The 18,974-nt window shown below is 45.7% G+C and overlaps 1 protein-coding gene across 5 annotated transcripts in view; it reads right to left on the reverse strand.

The window, feature by feature from the left end:
• Positions 1-18,974, reverse strand: part of NACC2 (NACC family member 2) — a 43,816-nt gene that overhangs the window by 15,603 nt on the left and 9,239 nt on the right. For 2 of the 5 annotated variants that reach the window (XM_077307022.1, XM_077307023.1), the window contains exons 2-4: positions 9,961-10,863; positions 6,367-6,432; positions 2,826-2,993 (exon numbers count right to left, since the gene is read on the reverse strand). In XM_077307022.1, coding sequence (XP_077163137.1) covers positions 2,826-2,993; positions 6,367-6,432; positions 9,961-10,825 — 1,099 coding nt within the window. In that variant the 5' untranslated portion in view covers positions 10,826-10,863. Of the gene's footprint in view, positions 1-2,825; positions 2,994-6,366; positions 6,433-9,960; positions 10,864-12,591; positions 12,953-18,974 lie in introns of those variants that run through there. The other 3 variants (XM_077307024.1, XM_077307021.1, XM_077307025.1) reach the window with 3 other exon arrangements.

Consider the following 18,974-nt stretch of genomic DNA (forward strand, 5'->3'; position numbering starts at 1 on the left):
GTAGTATTTAAAGGTAGCCATCGTATCACCTCTTAGCTGCCTTTTCTCCATGCTAAACAGACCAAGTTTCCTCAACCTTTCCTCATACGTCTTGGTCTCCGAAACCCTCACCATTTTCGTTGCCCTCCTCTCTACTCACTCCAGTATGCCTACATCCTGCTTCAATTGTGGTGTCCAAAACTGTACACAATACTCTAAGTGAGGTATAACCAGAGCAGAATAAAGCAGTACCATCACCTCGCACAATCTCAACACTATACTTCTTTTGATACAGCCCAAACTCCCATGTGCCTTTTTATCCACTGAGTCACACTGCTGACTCATGCTCAGTGTATGGTCTATTAAACCCCTAGATCCTTTTTGCACATACTACTGCCAAGACAGGTCTCCCCCGCCCTATAATGCTGCATTTGATTTTTCTTACCTAAATGCAGAACTTTACATTTATTTTTAATGACTGTTTGATTGGATTATCAGAAAATGAAAATAGAGATAGAAAAGAAAGTAGCTAAAGAAAATATAGTATAGGTATGACTTAATCATTTAGAATCATAGAATCATAGAATCATAGAGTTGGAAGGGGCCATACAGGCCATCTAGTCCAACCCCCTGCTCAACGCAGGATCAGCCCTAAGCATCCAAGAAAAGTGTTTATCCAACCTTTGCTTGATGTCTGCCAGTGAGGGGAAGCTCACCACCTCCTTAGGCAGCCTATTCCACTGCTGAACTACTCTGACTGTGAAAATTATTTCCTGATATCTAGCCTATATCGTTGTACTTGTAGTTTAAACCCATTACTGCGTGTCCTTTCCTCTGCAGCCAATGAGAACAGCATCCTGCCCTCCTCCAAGTGACAACCTTTCAAATACTTAAAGAGGGCTATCATGTCCCCTCTCAACCTCCTTTTCTCCAGGCTGAACATTCCCTTACTCCAAAGGAGGGCTACGAATATGGTGAGGGATTTGAGGACTGTATGGGGAAAGGTTGAGGTGATATGATAACCATCTTCAAATATTCAGAATCATAACATCATGGAGTTGGAAGGTATCTCCGGGAACATCTAGTCCAATCCCCTGCACAATGCAGGAACTCACAACTACCTTCCTCACCACAGTGACCCCAGTTTCATGCCCAAATGATCCCCTGCACTCACAAAAAAATCTCCAGAATCCAGCCTGGCCTTGAGGAAATTTCCCCAAAATCCCACAGTGGTGAGCAGCAATTCCCTGGGTATGAAAGGAAGGGCCACAAGAGACAAACACTGGCACATCCCTTCCTGCCCACCCACTCACAATCTGCCTAAGTTCATAAAACCAGCATTTCTGTCAATGAATATCTAGCCTCTGCTTTAAAACTTCCAAAGAAGGAGAACCCACCAGCTCCCGTGGAAGCCTGTTCCACTGAGGAACCGCTCTGTCAGGAACTTCTGGATGTTTAGCCGAAAAAGAAAATATTTTCAGTGCAAATTCATTCATGATTCCTTGCAGAACCCATTCTTGAAGCACATTATTCTTATGTACATTATATTGAATATAGATGGTAATTTATTTTGGGTTGTTGACAATAGGGGGACTGAAGTGGCCCTCTTTGGAGGAAGCAATTGGCCCAACAGTCAGACCCACTGGAGCCAAACAGACCAATGGTGGTCTTGAGCATGGTTTAGCAGTCAGAGATGGGGAGAATGGACCCCAAGCAATCAATTCTGAACTTGGACAAATTTTGGATGGAACCAATGTAGAAAAATCCTCTTTCCACAATGCGGATTAAGTCTGAAGGCCCCATCTGACTGAACCTTCAGAGTAAAGCACTGACAAATTAGATAATCTCCAACATTATGGGCTTCTAAACTCAGGAGGCAGACCTCATGCTCGTTGCTGTGAGCCATTTTGGTTTCACACACAGAACATTTTTTGAACAGTGCCTTGGACGCCATAATGAAGGACCACAGGTACAACGCTTGGTGAAATCCAGTTTACAGTGGGGCTTGCCTTCTAAGAAAATATGCTCTTGAAGCCTAAAAAGTATTCTCAGAAGGAGAACCGGTGACAAATCTTCACCAAAACAAGGAATACAAACAGAGCACTGCTAGAAAGCTTCCTATCCTCACGGTGGTGGAAACAGAACAGAGGGAAGGGAGAGCCTACCTTTGGAGGTGGTGATGCATTGGGTGGGAATCCCATATATGCACCGACTCAGAAAGGGGCGGGGCACCCCCACTTTGGAGCTTTTAAGTTAGGAAAAAATGTCTACAGCCAACTTGTGCAGGCACAGCCCCAATAAGATGGAAGATGAAGCACATATTTCCTTTACAGAACTGATGCTAATTGTCCCTCAGCAGGCTTTGTGTCCTTAATTGTAATTTATCCAGATCAGATAATAGCCTAACTGATTGTAAACTCCTAGATCTCTACTGGATTCCTTTTTTATAATTTATGTAGTATTTGCTATTTTGCAGTCTTTCAATAGAAAGGCCAGTTTTGGCAACATGTCTGTTGGTTAGCAGAACAACAGTTTCACACAGAAGAGTCTTATAATCTACCTCCTACCATGTATGCCATCTGGACCCAGACATTTCATTGTTTTTAATTTGCTCAGTGATCCTAGAATGTTACCACACCACTTTGGTTTGATTCATACAACTGCTCTACTTCTGGTTATGTGCCCCACTTTGGTGTTATCCTGGGGTGCAATTTGAAGAAGGCTACAGTGCCATCTCACTGTCTTCCATAACCAATCATTTCTAAATCTGTGTATAATCACGTACAATTAGCTGAAGATAAGAGACCAGTTTTAAGTATTTCAGGTATAAAAGGAAGTTAAATTACCTGCAACAAGTTCAAGTTTCTCTCCAGGATCTCCTTCTGAGTAGAGTTTTGGATGGCAACGGTATCCTATTTGACTGATGAGACTTGCTGGCAGAGCAACTAAATCTCGCCGAATGAGGACACAGGAACGGCTCTCCAGTGGCACCTGTTCTGGCTTCTCTGGAGGCCCTTGGAAAGAAGCACAGAGAAGGAGGAGCATTAAAGCAGGATGATATATTGTGTGAAACTGCTATTCATAGACCCGTTCTGGAAACAGAGCTGGCTGGGAAAATGAACTTCTGAAGCGACTTTTGGTCTGTGGAGAAAGCTGCTGGAAACATGCAGTAAATTTCAAAGGCTTGCATGGCTATCATACTGCTGATAAGGATGCATATCTGAAGCAGAACCAACTGACTCCTCACAGAGCAGGAACGATAACAAGACAAGTGGTACTAGAAGCAGGAGGAGTCAAAATCTCCAGCTTGAGACTCTACCTTCACCACATCAGACAACATCAGGAACTTCTTTTAGGTAGATCAGCGTAATTACAGGCTAATTCTGATGCAAGGAAATTCACACTGACATAAAACATAAATGCTGAGTTGCAATAAAAAATCCTCATGTCGGAAAAACTGTGAAACAAGGGAGAGCAGTAAACTCTTATTCTCCTCAGAACCTCGTAGATGTTTTTGATGCCTTATTTTATTTATTTTAATCAGATTGACTATGTGCTCTGCAGCCAAAGATGGAGAAGTTCTATACGTTCCGTAAAAACAAGACCAGGAGCCGATTGTGGTTCCAATCATCAGCTTCTTGTTGCAAAATTTAGGCTTAAATGGGAGAAAGTAGGGAAAAGCACTAGGCCACTCAGGTATGAACTAAATCATATCCCTGATGAATATACGGTAGAGGTGACAAATAGATTTAAGGAATTAGATCTGATAGACCAAGTGCCTGAAGAACTATGGACGGAGGTTCGCAACACTGTACAAGAGGTAGCAACTAAAACCATCCCAAAGAAAAAAAAATGCAAGAAAGCAAAATGGCTGTCTGAGGAAGCTTAACAAATAGCTGAGGAGAGAAGGAAAGTGAAAGGCAAGGGAGAAAGAGAAAGATACACCCAATTGAATGCAGAATTCCAGAGAATAGCTAGAAGAAATAAGAATGCCTTCTTAAATGAACAGTGCAAACAAATAGAAGAAAACAACAGAATAGGGAGGAGCAGAGTTCTTTTCAAGAAAACTGGTGATATGAAGAGAACGTTTCATGCAAAGATGGGTATGATAAAGGACCAAAATGGTAAGGACCTAACAGAAGCAGAAGTGATTTTTAAAAAGGTGGCAAAATTATACAGAAGAACTATACAAGAGTGAGCTTAACATCAAATGGGCCTTAGGAAGTCTGAGCAACAATAAAGCTAGTGGAGGTGACAACACTCCAGTTGAAATATTCAAAATCTTAGAAGATGCAGTAAAAGTGCTACACTCAATATGGCAACCAATATGGAAAACTCAACAGTGGCCACAGGATTGGAAAAGGTCAGTTTACATTCCAATCCCAAAGAAGAGCAATGCCAAAGAATGTTCAAACTACTGCACCATTGCACTCATTTCTCATGATAGCAAAGTTATGCTCAAAATCCTACAAGCTAGGCTCCAGCAATATGTGGACCGAGAACGTCCAGAAGTACAGGCAGGATTTCGAAGAGGCAGAGGAACTAGAGATCAAATTGTCAACATACACTGGATCATGGAGAGAGCTACGGAGTTCCAGAAAAAACATCTTGCTTCTGCTTCATTGACTATGCTAAAGCCTTTGATTGTGTGGAGCACAACAAATTGTAGCAAGTTCTTAACGAGGTGGGAATACCAGAGCATCTTATCTGTCTCTTGAGAAACCTCTATGCAGGTCAAGAAGTAACAGTGGGAACCGGGCATGAAATCACTGATCGGTTCAAAATTGAGAAAGGAGTTCGGCAAGGCTGTATACTGTCACCTTGCCTATTTACCTTGTATGCGGAGCACAACATGAGAAAGGCAGGGTTAGATGAGTCACAAACTGGGATCAAGATTGCAGGGAGAAATATCAACAACCTCAAATATGCAGATGATACCACTCTAATGGCAGAAAGCGAAGAGGAACTAAAGAGCTTCTTGATGTGGGTGAAGGAGGAGAGTGCAAAAGTTGGCTTGAAACTCAACATCAAGAACACAAAGATGGCATTCGGCCCTCTCAATTCCTGGCAAATAGATGGGGAAGAAATGGAGGTAGTGACAGATTTTATTTTCCTGGGCTCCAAGATCTCTGTAGATGGGGACTGCAACAAAGAAATTAAAAGACGCTTGCTCCTGGGGGAGGAAAGCTATGGCAAATCTAGACAGCATCCTAAAAAGCAGAGACATCACCCTGCCAACAAAAGTGCGTCTAGTCAAGGCTATGGTCTTCCCAGAGTCAAAAAATTGAGGCTTTTGAACTCTGGTGCTTGAGAAGACTCTTGCGAGTCCCTTGGACTGCAAGGCGAACAAGCCAGTCAGTCCTAGAGGAGATCAGCCCTGACTGGGAGACAGGGATCAAGAGGGAAAGTGGTCAGCCAGACAGCTAGCATCAGCTAGAGTTCAATCATATAATTTGGGATGGTTCTAATCGCCTCTAATCAGGGAGGCAACAACCAAAATATGACAACCAATCATAAATTAAAGAACACATCCAAAAGAAAACATGGCTTAAACAGAATAAGGCAGACCTTAGAAAACAGTGATTGACTATCCATATGGCCAAAATTACTGCCACCAATCGCCAAGAGTGGAAACATATTATAAACAAGGCAAAAAAACCCCCAATGGCACCTACAGCAGTGTATTGGCTGAGAGAACAACCTGCTTCACCAATCGCCAGCTAAATGATAAAAAGAAGACAATACTTATTTTAATACAGCCCAAAATCCCACTTGCATTTTTAGCCACCAAGTCACATTGTTGACTCATGTTCAGTGTATGGTCTACTAAGACCCCCCAGATCATTTTCACAGGTACTACTGGAAAGACAAGTGATGCATTTTATTTTTCCTACCTAAATACAAAACTTTACATTTTTTGCTGTTGAAATTTATCTTAGCCCAGTTTTCTAGCCTGTCAAGATGATCTTGTATTTTGATTCTGTCTTTTGAGAAATTTTCTACCCTGTCCAGTTTAGTGTAATCTTCTTGTCACTTTTCTCCAAGAGGATGCTGAACCATTAACAAGCACCCTTTGGCTATGATCTGTCAACCAGTTATCGATCCACATGACAGAATTAGGATCCATACCGCATTTTACCAACTTGTCAACAAGAATAACATGTGGAACTTTATCTAAAGCTCTACTAAATACAGATAAACTGTCCTGATCCAGCAAGGTAGTCACTCTCACGAAAAAACAGATAAGGTTGGTCTGACATGACTTGTTCTTGCGAAACCCATGCTTAGAAATCCTAGCTCTCTATTCCAGCTGCTCAAGGACCGACTGTTTGATTTGTTCCAAAATTTTGCCAGCTACAGATGTCAAGCTGACGGGTCGGTAGTTACCTGGATTTTCCTTTTTCTGTTTCTTGGGGACAATGTTCTCTCGCCTCCAATCACCTGGCACCTCACCTGTTCTCCAAGAAATGTCAAAAATAATCGACAGAGGTTCAAAGATTACATCTGCAGTTTTCTAACCACCATCTACTTAACCATCTGAAAATCCAGACTACAGTCCTCCAGTTTACCCATCAGAAATTAAGGGGAACCTCGTCAGAAGCCTTACTGAAATCCAGGTAAACAACATCAACTGAGTTTCCACACTCTAGTAAGCTCATCACTTTGTCAAAGAAGGAAATCTGGTTGGTATGGCAAGTGTGAGAGTCCACTCCATTGCTCCCAATAAACAGATTTTTTGAAATAAAATATCTTTATTGAAAGAACAATAAAGCAAGCATCTCTCAGTCTAATACACCTGAGAACTGTTGACCCTTATCAACCCTTGTGCTTTGAGCAAGCAGAGGATGGCATGATCCATAATAATAAAAGGGTTATTGAGAAAATAATACCAGAGAGATGTCATTACCCATTTGACAGCAAAGGATTACTCCAGGGCTGAGTTGGCTTGTTATCAAGGGAGAAGCTGCCAACTGAGAAACAGGATAGGATGTTCTCATCCCTTCCTGATCTTGGGCTAATATGTTCCTTGAAGCATCAGTGTAGAGGAAGAATAGCTTAGAATAGTCTAAACCACATAAAACAAGGCACTGAGAAAAGATAGAACATAGGTAAATTTGCAGATGACACCAAACATCAAACACCCCAGAAGATAAGAGTTCAATAAAATCTGAACATGCTGAAAAAGTGGGCAAATGAGAACAAGATGCAATTCAATAAGGAGAAGTACAAAGTTTTACATCTGTGTCACAAGAACAAGAAGCATAGATACTGGATGGAAGATAGTTAACAGTGTGAGGAAACGAGATCTTGGGGTATTTGTGGACTGTAGGCTAAATATGAGCAGACAGCATGATGCAGCAGTAAAGAAGGCAAATCAAGTGTTGGGCTGTATCAACAGAGGCATCACATCAAAACCACAAGATGTCATACTCTTGCTGTATACTGCATTAGACAGACAGCACCTGGAGTACTGTGTGCAGTTCTGCAGGCCTCACTTCAAAAGGATGTGGACAAAACTGAGAGGATGCGGAGAAGAACTATGAGGGTGATGAGGAAAGGCTAAGGGGCTTGGGAATGTTCAGCCTGGAGAAGAGATTTAAGCTGACATGATTGCTCTCTTTAAGCATTTGAAAGGTTGTCACTTGGAGGAGAGTACAAAAAGTTTTCTGTTGGCAGCAGAGGAGAGGACTCACAGCAATGGGTTTAAACTATGTGTATAACAGCAGTGGTCCCCAACCTTTTTATCACCGGGGACCAGTCAATACATGACAATTTTACTGAGGCCCGGGGGGGGGGGGGACGCCACCACTGCCTGAGCCCCTGCTCCACTTGTTTACCCGCTGGCGCCCCTGATGTCCTGCCACCTGCTGGGGGCGCTGCCAGCAGCAGCTGTGCAGTGTCACACCGAGGGGGAGCCCCAGCCATGGCGGCTGCTGAAGAGCACCAAAGGTGAGCCAGCGGCAGAGTGGCAGGGCAGCCCCCGAGGCAGCAGCTGGGAAGGAGGATGAGGAGGAGCCGAGGCCTGGTACCGACTGATCCACGGACCGGTACCAGTTGGGGACCGCTGTATAACAGTACTAGCTAGATATTGGGGGGGGGGAAGGAATCATAGAGTAGTTCAGCAATGGAATCAGCTGCTTATTGAGGTAGTGAGCTCCCCCTCACGGGTAGTCTTCAAGCACTGGCTGGACAAATACTTATCCTGGATGCTTTAAGCTGCTCCTGCAGGGGATGGGACTAGATGGCCTGTATGGCCCCTTCCAACTCTATGATTCTATGATTGAATGCTTCTTGGCACCAAGGAGTCCAAGAGAGAGGTTGTGTAAACCCTTTCCTCAGACAATCCAATAAGGTGCCATGATGAAAGGGTATGCTCTCATAAATCAAGCCAGCTTCTCTTAATTTCTTGAAAGATCACCTGCAGATTACAATAGCTAAACATGACACCATGTGAAAATTGGTTAAGCATCCAAGGCATAGCAGTCTTCTCCAGTCCTGAGTCTTTCCAGTCCTGCCTTTTGTGATATCAAGTGCTGCCAAGAAACAAGCTTTGTTCAAACACTCTAACAGTTGCAAAACACTAGGCATATCTACATACTAGGGGCCAAGCCTGTTGCATTCAGGAATACAATGGATACTAGATTTGGGGTGGTGGTGGAAGAAGTCTGTGGACAGCCTCCACCTCCTCCCAGGACCCGGAAAAGCTGCAGATAGCTATTAGGGAATACACTGTCAGGGGCACCTCTCACACAGCAGGCGTCTGCCACCTCCGAGCCTTGGAGGGTGTGGGACAGCCACCCTGAGTGGGTGTTAAGTGGCACTTAAGCCAAGAGACCAGCTCCTCCTCTAAGCCCTTACCAGAAATATTAAGTGGAACAGATTACTATAGAGAGAATCAACTCAATTTTTTTTTGAAAAAACTAAGATCACGGTTTTCATAAAGACCTGTTACATGTTTATCTGAAAAATGCAGTAATAATATAGAACAGGTAAATCACTACAAGTACTTGGGCATAAACTTTACTTACAGTAACAGATGGGCAAATCATAGACAGAAAACTACAAAACAGTTATCTCTTTTAGCCAAGTTTTACCACCAAAAAGATAACAAAAACCTTTCAACAGACCTTAAAATGTATAAAGCTAATATAATTCCTCAGATTCTTTATGGAATTCTAATATGGATGGAAGCATTTAACAATAAGTTAGAAAACATCCAATTTTCCTTTTTCTAATCAGCCAGCCTTCACTAATATGCTGGGCCATGGAAGGGATAGGAGGGGAGTTAGGGGGCATTTTTACCCTCTCTAAATCTCTTCCTGGAAATAAACTGTACTGTACTCATCCCCCCAATTCAATACCATAATTTGACAAATTAATAAGCCTAACAATTATAAAAATGTACTGGAAAGATAGTCCACAATTAGGTTGCAATGTATGTCTACTTGGGGCAGACAGCCAATACAAGAACAATTATTTTCTTAGCATAAAAATTTCATATGGAATGGACTTACTGGTTGTTCTGGCATATATGTAACATATAATTAGGTGGAATTATTGCTGCTTTCTTATTAATAACTGTAAACTGGCATTGGTATGTTTTCTACTGGTATTTTGGATAAATGTATTATGTATCATCTAATGACAACCAACTTACGATGACCCCAACAAGGCAAGTGAGAAGCAGCGGAAGTTTGCCATTGCCTTCCTCTGTAGAGTCTTCCTTGGCAGTCTCCCATCCAAGTACCAACTCTGCTTAGCTTCGAAATCTGAGATCAGGATATACCAGGCTAGGTTCCTACCCCTGGTATTCTGTGATTTCTTCTATAAAAATAATAAAAAGCAGTATGTGCCTAATGTTTAAATGCCTGACATCAATGATAGTTGCTTTTGTAAAGATTAAAAGAGGGGGTCACCTAGGGGCTGGGAAGCAGAAAAGACGCTCAGAAGCAGGAAGAAACACTCTTGTCAATTCCTCACCTGTGTAGCCACCTGTGGATTTGATGAACATCTGCCCATATTGCTCTTCCACCATGGTATCATAAGCTTCATCATCTTCTTCGTCCTCTTCATTGTGATAGGATGTAGGGCTGTCAGTGGTTGGGATGCTGCTGCCCCCAGGGCTGGTCCGCTCCCCTTGAGAGTACTGCACTGGTGGTATGTTTGGGAGAAGAGTGGCTAGGCTGGGCATTCCATAGTAGGAAACACGAGATAATTTCAGTGAAGCAGTGCTGGAAGAGCCCCCACCAGTTGTGTCCCGCAGGCTGGCCTCCAGGGACCTTTTGGGGGCCAGGCCTGGCATTGCAGTGGGCTGCAGCTCCAGATTTTCATGTTTCACCCGGGTGAGTAATGGGATTGGCATGGAAGGGGACATGACATAGGGCACAGGAGTGGCCTGCAATGGATTGCTAGGACTTTGTGGCTCTGAGCTGGGATCTTCTATCATGGTGGTTTGGGAATCACAGTGGGGAGAGCTCACTTTGAACATCAGGTCCGTTCCTTTCTCCACAATGTGCTGGATCTGGAGGAAACCTGCTGTGTACATGACGACAAGTTGCTCGCTTGCAGCCATAGTCAGCTTCCCCGTGTAGCAAAAGGATAGGATTTGCTGGAAACAAGTAGGGGGCACTGAGCCAGGGAGTTCAAAAGCACTTTTGCTGTTCCCACTGAACAAATCTCGGAAGTAGAGGCTGCTGGCAGCCAGGACAGCCCGGTGGGCCTTGAAGGCCTGTCCTTTCACCAGGATGGAGACATCGCAGTACAGCCCCAGCAGCCTCTGCTCGTTCAGGGTTCCCAGGACGGTGTTCCCAAAGTTGGGGATTTCTATGTGCAACATCTGGGACATGGCTCAGGTAATCCTCACAGATCCAACAGGGGGCACATCTGTGGGGAGAAGGAGAAAGCGAAACACAATCAAGATCAGGCTTAAGGTTCTGGTAATCATCTTCAAGGCCTAAGCCCTAAGTACCTGAAAGACCGCCTCTACACCTATGCCCCCCAAAGAGCAGGTTTCAATAAGCTGGTGATCCCTGGCCCAGGGAAGAAGAAGAAGGAGTCTCTACCCAAAGGAGTCTCAAAGTGGCTTACAGTCTCCTTCCCTTTCCTCTCCCCACAACAGACACCCTCTGAGGTAGGTAAAGCTAAGAGAGCCCTGATATTACTGCTCAGTCAGAACAGCTTTATCAATGCTGTGGCGAGCCCAAGGTCACCCAGCTGGCTGCATGTGGGGGAGGAGCGGGGAATCAAATCCAGCTTGCCAGATTAGAAGTCCGCACTTCTAAGCACTACACCAAGCTGGCGATTCGTCTGGCCTTCTCTGCCGTGGCCCCCACCTGGTAGAATGAGTTCCTAGAAGAGATCAGGGCCCTGTCAGATCTAAACCAGTTCCACAGGGCCTGCAAAATAGGGATCTCTCCCCAGGCCTTCAGTCGAGGCCAATGAAACAATGCCACCAATCAGAGCCTAGAGACCCCTCTTATCACCAATTACAACTTGCAGTGCTAAAATACAAAATTTGGGAGTTATAACTTATAATGTTATAGTTAAATGTTAAACGGTCAACAATTTATTGTTATACATTTCAACTGTTAGGAATATATATATGTTCTCAATTATTATATGTTCCCTGTACTGCACCATGAATTTTACTGTAAACCACCCTGAGCTACAAGCGAGGGCAGTATATAAATGTAATAAAATAAACAGAATGGACAGAAAAGAAATCATGGCATCAGAAAAAGAAAACTAACAGGCAAGAAAATCTTCATCCTGCCTTTTTTCTGGGAAACCCCCCTAACAAGAAGCAGAAGAGTGCAAACTGGCAGGGTTTCAAGGAAAGCCCATTGCTTCTGTGATGACCCCTGCAGGTGCCCTCCTCAGCAAGGAGCAAGCCCTCCACCGATGGGGAACACAAGCAGCCCGCTGGGTCGACGGATCCCGTTCTTGCCTTTCCTGCTGCAACTGAACCCTGGCATTATTTTGAGCCGTCCCAGGGAGAAGAGAACAGGCTTCCAACAACGTCAAGTTGAGTCTGTCGAGTCCCAGCCTCGTTGAGTCTGTCGAGTCCCAGCCTCCTCCGGCCATTCTTGACTACCTGGGACGACTTTGAGAACACAGCTCTGAGCACCTCTGGGGGAGCAGGAGACACAGCAGAAGGCATTGGGCCAGATGGTGGTCAAACTGCGGCCCTCCAGATGTCCATGGACCACAATTCCCATAAGCCCCTGCCAGCGAACGCTGGCAGGGGCTTATGGGAATTGTAGTCCATGGACATCTGGAGGGCCGCAGTTTGACTACCCCTGCATTGGACGGATTGTTGCGCAGGGCCTGGAAAAGGGGGCGTTGCAGGAGCCACTCACCCCCCTCCCAAAAAATAACCCCCCGTACATAAAACAGGCGCAAAAAGAGGAGAGAAGGGGAAAGCTCCAAGGTGCCCCGGGGGCCTCTGCAGCACGCTCCGCAGCCTTCTCGGCCGGCCTGGAGGGAGCGGCCGGCAGCCGAGTCGCAGGGGGCAAGGCCGGGGCGAGGCGAGGCGGCGAAGCGGCTTCTCCCTCCGTCCCTCCCGCCCTCCCGGCGGTTCCCCCCGTGCCAGCCCCAGCCCCGCTTGCCTACCTGCCGGCCGGCCGGGCTGACTGGGCCTGGCGAGGCTGCTCCTCGCGAGGAAACCGCCCGCGGCACCAGCAGCAGCAGAGGCAGCGGCAGCAGCAGCGCCTCCCCTCCGCGGTCAGTTCCCGGCCGAGGCCGCCGCCGCATGCCTGCCCCGGAAGCGGCCCCTCGCGTCAGGAGGACACAGGGGGGCGCCGCCGCCGCCGCCCTGCCCGCAAGACCAGGCCCAGCCCCACGCGGGGAGGAGAGGGGGCCGGCCCGCAGCGCCGCAGGGAGGAGCTCCGAGGCGCCCCCGCTCCTCAAGCGGCCTTGCCCGGAGGGAAGCCCCGCAGAGGCCTCCCAGGGGGCCGGGGAATCCGGATCCCGTCCCAGAGGCCCGACTTGGTGCCCCGGCCGCGCTCAGCAGGGACTGGGAAGAAATGGATGCGAGCCGCTTGCGCTGGGCATGCTCTTGAGCAGGGGTGGGCAAACTGTGGCCCTCCAGATGTCCATGGACTACAATCCCCATGAGCCCCTGGGGCTCATGGGGATTGTAGTCCATGGACATCTGGAGGGCCACAGTTTGCCCACCCCCCTTGAGAGCCCCGAAGACACCCGTGGGGGGTCTCCAGCAGCATCACGCAATAGGGAAGGGGGGGGGAATTTAGAGCCCAGTGGCTAATTTTTATTTAAAGTATGAGTTTTAATGTGCCCATGGGCACTTTCTCAGTTGCAAACACAAAACCTGAGTCAAAATTTGTTAGGCTTAAAGAAGAAGAAGAAGAAGAAGAAGAAGAGTTGGTTCTTATATGCCGCTTTTCCCTACCCGAAGGAGGCTCAAAGCGGCTTACAGTCGCCTTCCCATTCCTCTCCCCACAACAGACACCCTGTGAGGGAGGTGAGGCTGAGAGAGCCCTGATATTCCTGCTCGGTCAGAACAGTTTTATCAGTGCCATGGCGAGCCCAAGGTCACCCAGCTGGCTGCATGTGGGGGAGCGCAGAATCGAATCCAGCATGCCAGATTAGAAGTCCGCACTCCTAACCACTACACCAAACTGGCTCTCGGAATCTAAATCTAAAGGTGCCCCCGGAATCTAAAATTTTTTTCTGCTGCTTCTGACCAACACAGAGTCCCACTTGAATCTAACAGCAGGAGAAACTGAGCTCTCAGTCACCCATGCTTTTCCTGGAATATGGGTGGCTAGGATCATGGAGATGGAACCATAGAGTTGGAAGGGGCCATACAGTCCAACTCCCTGTTCAATTTAGGAGCGGCCTAAAACATCCATGGTAAGTATCTGACCAGCGGCTGCCTGAAGACTACCACTAAGGGGGAGCATACTTCCTCCTTAGGCAGTCAATTCCACTGCTCTGACTCTGAAGTTTTTTTTCCTAATATCTAGTTGGTACCATTCTACAAACAGTTTAAACCCATTACTGTGGGTCATATCCTCTGCTGCCAACAGGAAACGTTCCCTGCCCTCCTCCAAGTGACACCCCTTCATGTTTCCTCTAAACCTCTTCTGCTGAACATTCCCTAGTCCTTCAACCTTTCCTTATAGGGCTTGGTCTCCAGACCTCAGGTCATATTCATTGCTCTCTGCACCCTCTCCATTTTGGCCACGTACTTTTTGAAATGAGGCCTCCAGAACTGCACACAGGACTCCAGGTGGGTCTGACTAATGCAGTATACAATGGGACTAAGACATCTTGTGATTTTGATGTGATACCTCTGTTGACACAGCCCAAGACTACATTTGCCTTCTTTACCATATCACACTTTCTCCTCAGATACAGCTGACCTTTAATAGCATGCGCATATTTAGCTTACAGTCCACAAAGTACCCCAAGATCTCTTTTACACGCACTGCTACCCAGAAGTGTGTCTCCCACCCAAAAGGTTTGTTTTTATATGCTGCTTTATTTATTTATTATATTTATATTTACTAGAGGCAAAGCTCGTTATATCTAGGAATACAACGGGTGCTAGAGCTTGGCAGTGGGAAGAGGAAGGGGAGGAACTGTCCGGTCTGTAAGGGCATGGAGCTGAATGTGTGCGTTGTGTGGGAGGTTGTGGTGGCATGGTGACAAATGAGGGCTGGGTGTAGACAGGTGTCAAGAAGCTGTGGTTTAGAATATTTGTTGAGTGCGGGAGAGGACCGAACTTTGGGAATTGTGACATAGTGGTTACACATGAGCTTTCCAGAGCCATGTCTTCAGATATGTAAAGGGAAAATCAGACTGGAGACTCTTCTTAGGGGGAGATTGCATGGCAACCAATTCCTCCCAGTGCTGCATTCAACGTCATATCCCTTGTGTGGATTAGGCCACAGATACCAAAATGTCCCCCTGCCCTAATACACATGCGGTAATCACAGTACACAGGTGTCTGCCCTGCTCCTTCTGTCTCCATTTTTTTACAGTTGATAAAATGTTATGTGCCCACATGCTTCTTTCATGGTTGCTCCTTAGAAGAAGAAGAGCTGGATTTTTGTACCCTGCTGATTACTGCCCAAAGGAGTCTCAAAGCGTTTCCAGACCTCCTTTTGCCTTGCAAAAAAAGGCATGGGGAAAGGACTCACCCTGCAGGACAGTTTTTTAAAAAGTTACACGCAGTGGAAAAGTCATTGTGGGGCATTACAAGCCCTATCAGAAGGCAGAATTTATCTCAGAAACACAGAATTGGAAGGGACCTCCAGGGTCATCTAGTTCAACTCCCTGCACAATGCAGGAAGTCACAACTATCTACCCACCCATAGTGACCCCAATTTCATGCCCAAGTGATCCATCCATGAAAAATTTCCAGAATGCAGGCTGGCCAGGAGGAAATTCACCTACCATCCCACAGTGGCAATTAGAAATTTCCTGAATATGCAAGGAAGGGTCACAAGAGACAAACACTTGAATATCCCTTCCTGCCCATCCATTCAAAATGTGCCTTAGTTCATAAAATCTGCGTTTCTGTTGGATGACTACCTAGCCTCTGCTTAAAAACTTCCAAAGAAGAAGAATTCATCACCTGAGAAAGCCTGTTCCACTGAGGAACTGCTCTAAGTGTCAAAAATTTCTGCCACATGTTTATCTGAAAATTCTTTTAAATTAATTTCAACCTATTGGTTCTGGTCCACCCCTCTGGAGCAACAGAAAACAACTGTCCTCCACTTTCTATATGACACTCCTTCAAATCCTTGAAATTTTTTATCCTATCACTTCTTAGTTGTCTTCTCTCCAGGCTAAACAGACTAAGCCTCAGCCTTGCATGATCTGGACAGTATAATTCTTTTAATACAGCCCAAAATTCCATTTGCCTTTTTATCCACCGTCACACTGCTGACTCATGTTCAGTGTATGGTCTGCTCAGACCCCCAGATCCTTTTCATATGTACTACTGCCAAGACAAGTCTTGCCCATACTGAAGTATTTGATTTTTCCTACCTAAATGAAGAACTTTACATTTATCACTATTGAAATTAATTTTAAGCCCAGTTTTCTGGCCTGTGAAGATAATCTTGTATTCTAATTCTCTCTTTTGGTGTGTTTGCTACTCCTCCCAGTTTAGTGTCATCTGTAAATTTAATAAGCACCCCCTCTATTCCTTCATCCAAATCCAAATCATTTATAAATATGTTGAACAACATAGTGCCCAGGACAGGTTCTTGAGGCACTCCAGTTATCTCTCCTCCCCCAAAGATGATGAATCATTTACAAGTAACCTTTGGGTGCAATCTGTTAACCAGTTCTCGATCCATCTAAGAATAATACAAGGATCATACCATGTTTTACCAATTTGAATGTTTTACCAATAAGAATTTCATGTGGTAACTTATCAAAAGCCTTAATGAAATCAAGACCAACTATGTCCACAGCATTCCCCAGATTTAGCAAGGTAATAACTTTAAAAAAGAGATAAGGTTAATCTGACATGACTTGTTCTTGGGGAAGCCATAGTGACTCTTAGTAATTACAGCCATCCGCTCAAGCTGCTCAAGGACTGACTGCCTGATGATTTGTTCTAAAATTTTGCCAGCTATAGATATCAAGATGACAGGTCGGTAGTTACTGAGATTCTCATTTTTCCCCTTGAAGATGGGAACACCATTTGCCCACTTCCAATTTTCTGGCACTTCACCTGTTCTCCATGATTTGTCAAAAATAATGGACAGAGGCTCAGAAATTAATTGGCAAGTTCTTGGATGCCAGTCATCTGTTCCAGAGGATTTAGTTTCGCTCAAAGAAACTAGGTGTTTATGGACTACCTCTACAGTGATCCAGGGCCACATATTCCCTCATCGCATGAAATTATTTTGCCACCTTGAGCATGATTCCCCTCGCAAGAGAAGACTGAGAAGTAGGAATTGAGCAGTTCAGCTCTCTCTTCATCACCTGTCACAATGTCACATCCTTGTACCCCTAATGTCTCTATTTTTCTTACTTTGAATATTCATTTTGTTTGTAGCATTTCTTGCTAGCCTAAGCTCATACTGAGCTTTAGCTTTTCTAATACTCTCCCTACAAGCATTGGTTACTTTTTTATATCCCCCTTGGTTATAAGGTCCTTCTTCCATTTCCTAAATGAGTCCTTTTTATTACTAAACTAATAGGAAAGCCTATTGCATCCAGGAATGCAATGGGCTCTAGCAGCGTACCTGGAGGTGGGAGGTTGGGGCACGAGGCGGCCAGGGAGTAGGTAGGTAGCTGGGCGGGCGCAGTGTGACGAAGGGAGGTTGTAGGCGGGCTGGCGAGGGCACAAGGCTCGCGTGGCTGGGTGGGCGGCTCTAGGTGGCAAGACTGCCACTGAGAGGCACCGGCGCAGCATGGTGGAGAGGCGGACAGCGGGCCAGGTGGGTGGCCGCGTCAGTGCAGGCAAGTGGCCAGCGAGAGCCACCTGGGCAGCAACCACATGAGTGGAGAGATCGCAGAGCGAGCAGGTGGTGGCGTGTTGGCGTGGTGGCTGGGTGGCGCAGCAGCCGGTGGGGAGGAGCCTCGCTGAGGAGGAGTGGGCACTGCTGTTGCCCGCTCTAGGGGCTGTCCCAATCTGTTCGGATTGGCCCACTTGGTCGGCTCCTGGAGGCAGGCACTCCAGGGGCTGGCACAATCCACTAGGCGCGTCTGGATTGGCCCACTGGCCCTGACGCCACCGGGACAGGATGGCCCTTTGCGACCCAGACAGGGCTGCTTACATGGCTCTTTCTAAAATATAAGAGCCACTAATGGTAAGTATTCTTTTGAAAGCTATTTATGGAGCCACCCTGGTTGCTTTAGGTTCCTCCCAGTTTTCCTTCTCAAGGGAATTATCTGTGATTGTCTCCTCAGTTTTTCACCTTTGAGAAATTCCCAGTATTTTCTGACCACAGGATTCTACCTACCATAACTTTAAGTTTGTTAAAATTTGCTCCCATGATTTCCAGCCCGTAAATGTGTCTATGTACAGCTTTTCTCTTCCCCAAGTTCATAGAGTCTAAAATCACATTGTCACTACTATCAAGCGCGCCCACAACTTTTACCTCGTCAACCAGTTCTTCCCTCTTGGTGAGAATCAAGTCTAAAATAGCAGATCACCTGGTTGCCCCTTCCACTTTCTGGGAAATGAAGTTGTCAGCAAGACAAGTCAAGAATTTATTGGACTCTTCATTTTTAGCAGAGCTGGTCTTGTAATCTCCCATGACCACTAGGTCCCATCTCTCTGAGAACTTTGTAAGCTGGTCTAGGAGCACCTCATCCAAGTCCTCTGCCTGGCCTGGCAGTCAATAACAGACCCCCATCATAATATGACTATTATTTCCTACTCCTTTTATTTTTACCAAAACTCTCAGCTGAACTCTCATGCTCAGACACATGTATTTCCTCACAACTATATATATATATATTTAACATATAGTACTGCTCCACCCCTTCTTTGTTTCTCTGTCCCTTTTATAATACACTGTACCTCTCAATCCTATTATTCCAGTTGTGAGACTTATCCCACCAGGTTTCTGTAATGCCTAGTTTTCCCTGCTTGTTCCCCATACTCTGTGCATTAGTGTTGAGACATAGTAATCTTTCATATGAGTACCTCAGGATTTTTTTTTTTTAACTTTCCTGTAAGTTAATAGTTCCCTGCATATGTGCCATTCCCTTTAAGTCTGCAGTGTTCCTATCTACAGTTATCATCAACAAACTTGGCTTTGGATGTACATCTTGCCTCCCCTTTGGACATAGTTTAAAGCCCTCCTCATCAAGTCCGCAAGGCTCTTTGCAAAGAAATTTCCCCCCACATTCGTGAGGTGCAAACCATCTCCCAGTAGAAGAGCCTCATCATGATAATGTGATCTGTGGTCCAAAAACTCAAACCTTTCCTGATGACACCAATGATGTAGCCAGTCATTTATCTACATTATGTTTCGTTCCCTTCCTAAGCATCAGCCATT

Source organism: Paroedura picta, chromosome 12 (genome assembly GCF_049243985.1).
Source record: "Paroedura picta isolate Pp20150507F chromosome 12, Ppicta_v3.0, whole genome shotgun sequence".
NCBI classification, from domain to species: Eukaryota; Metazoa; Chordata; class Lepidosauria; order Squamata; family Gekkonidae; genus Paroedura; species Paroedura picta.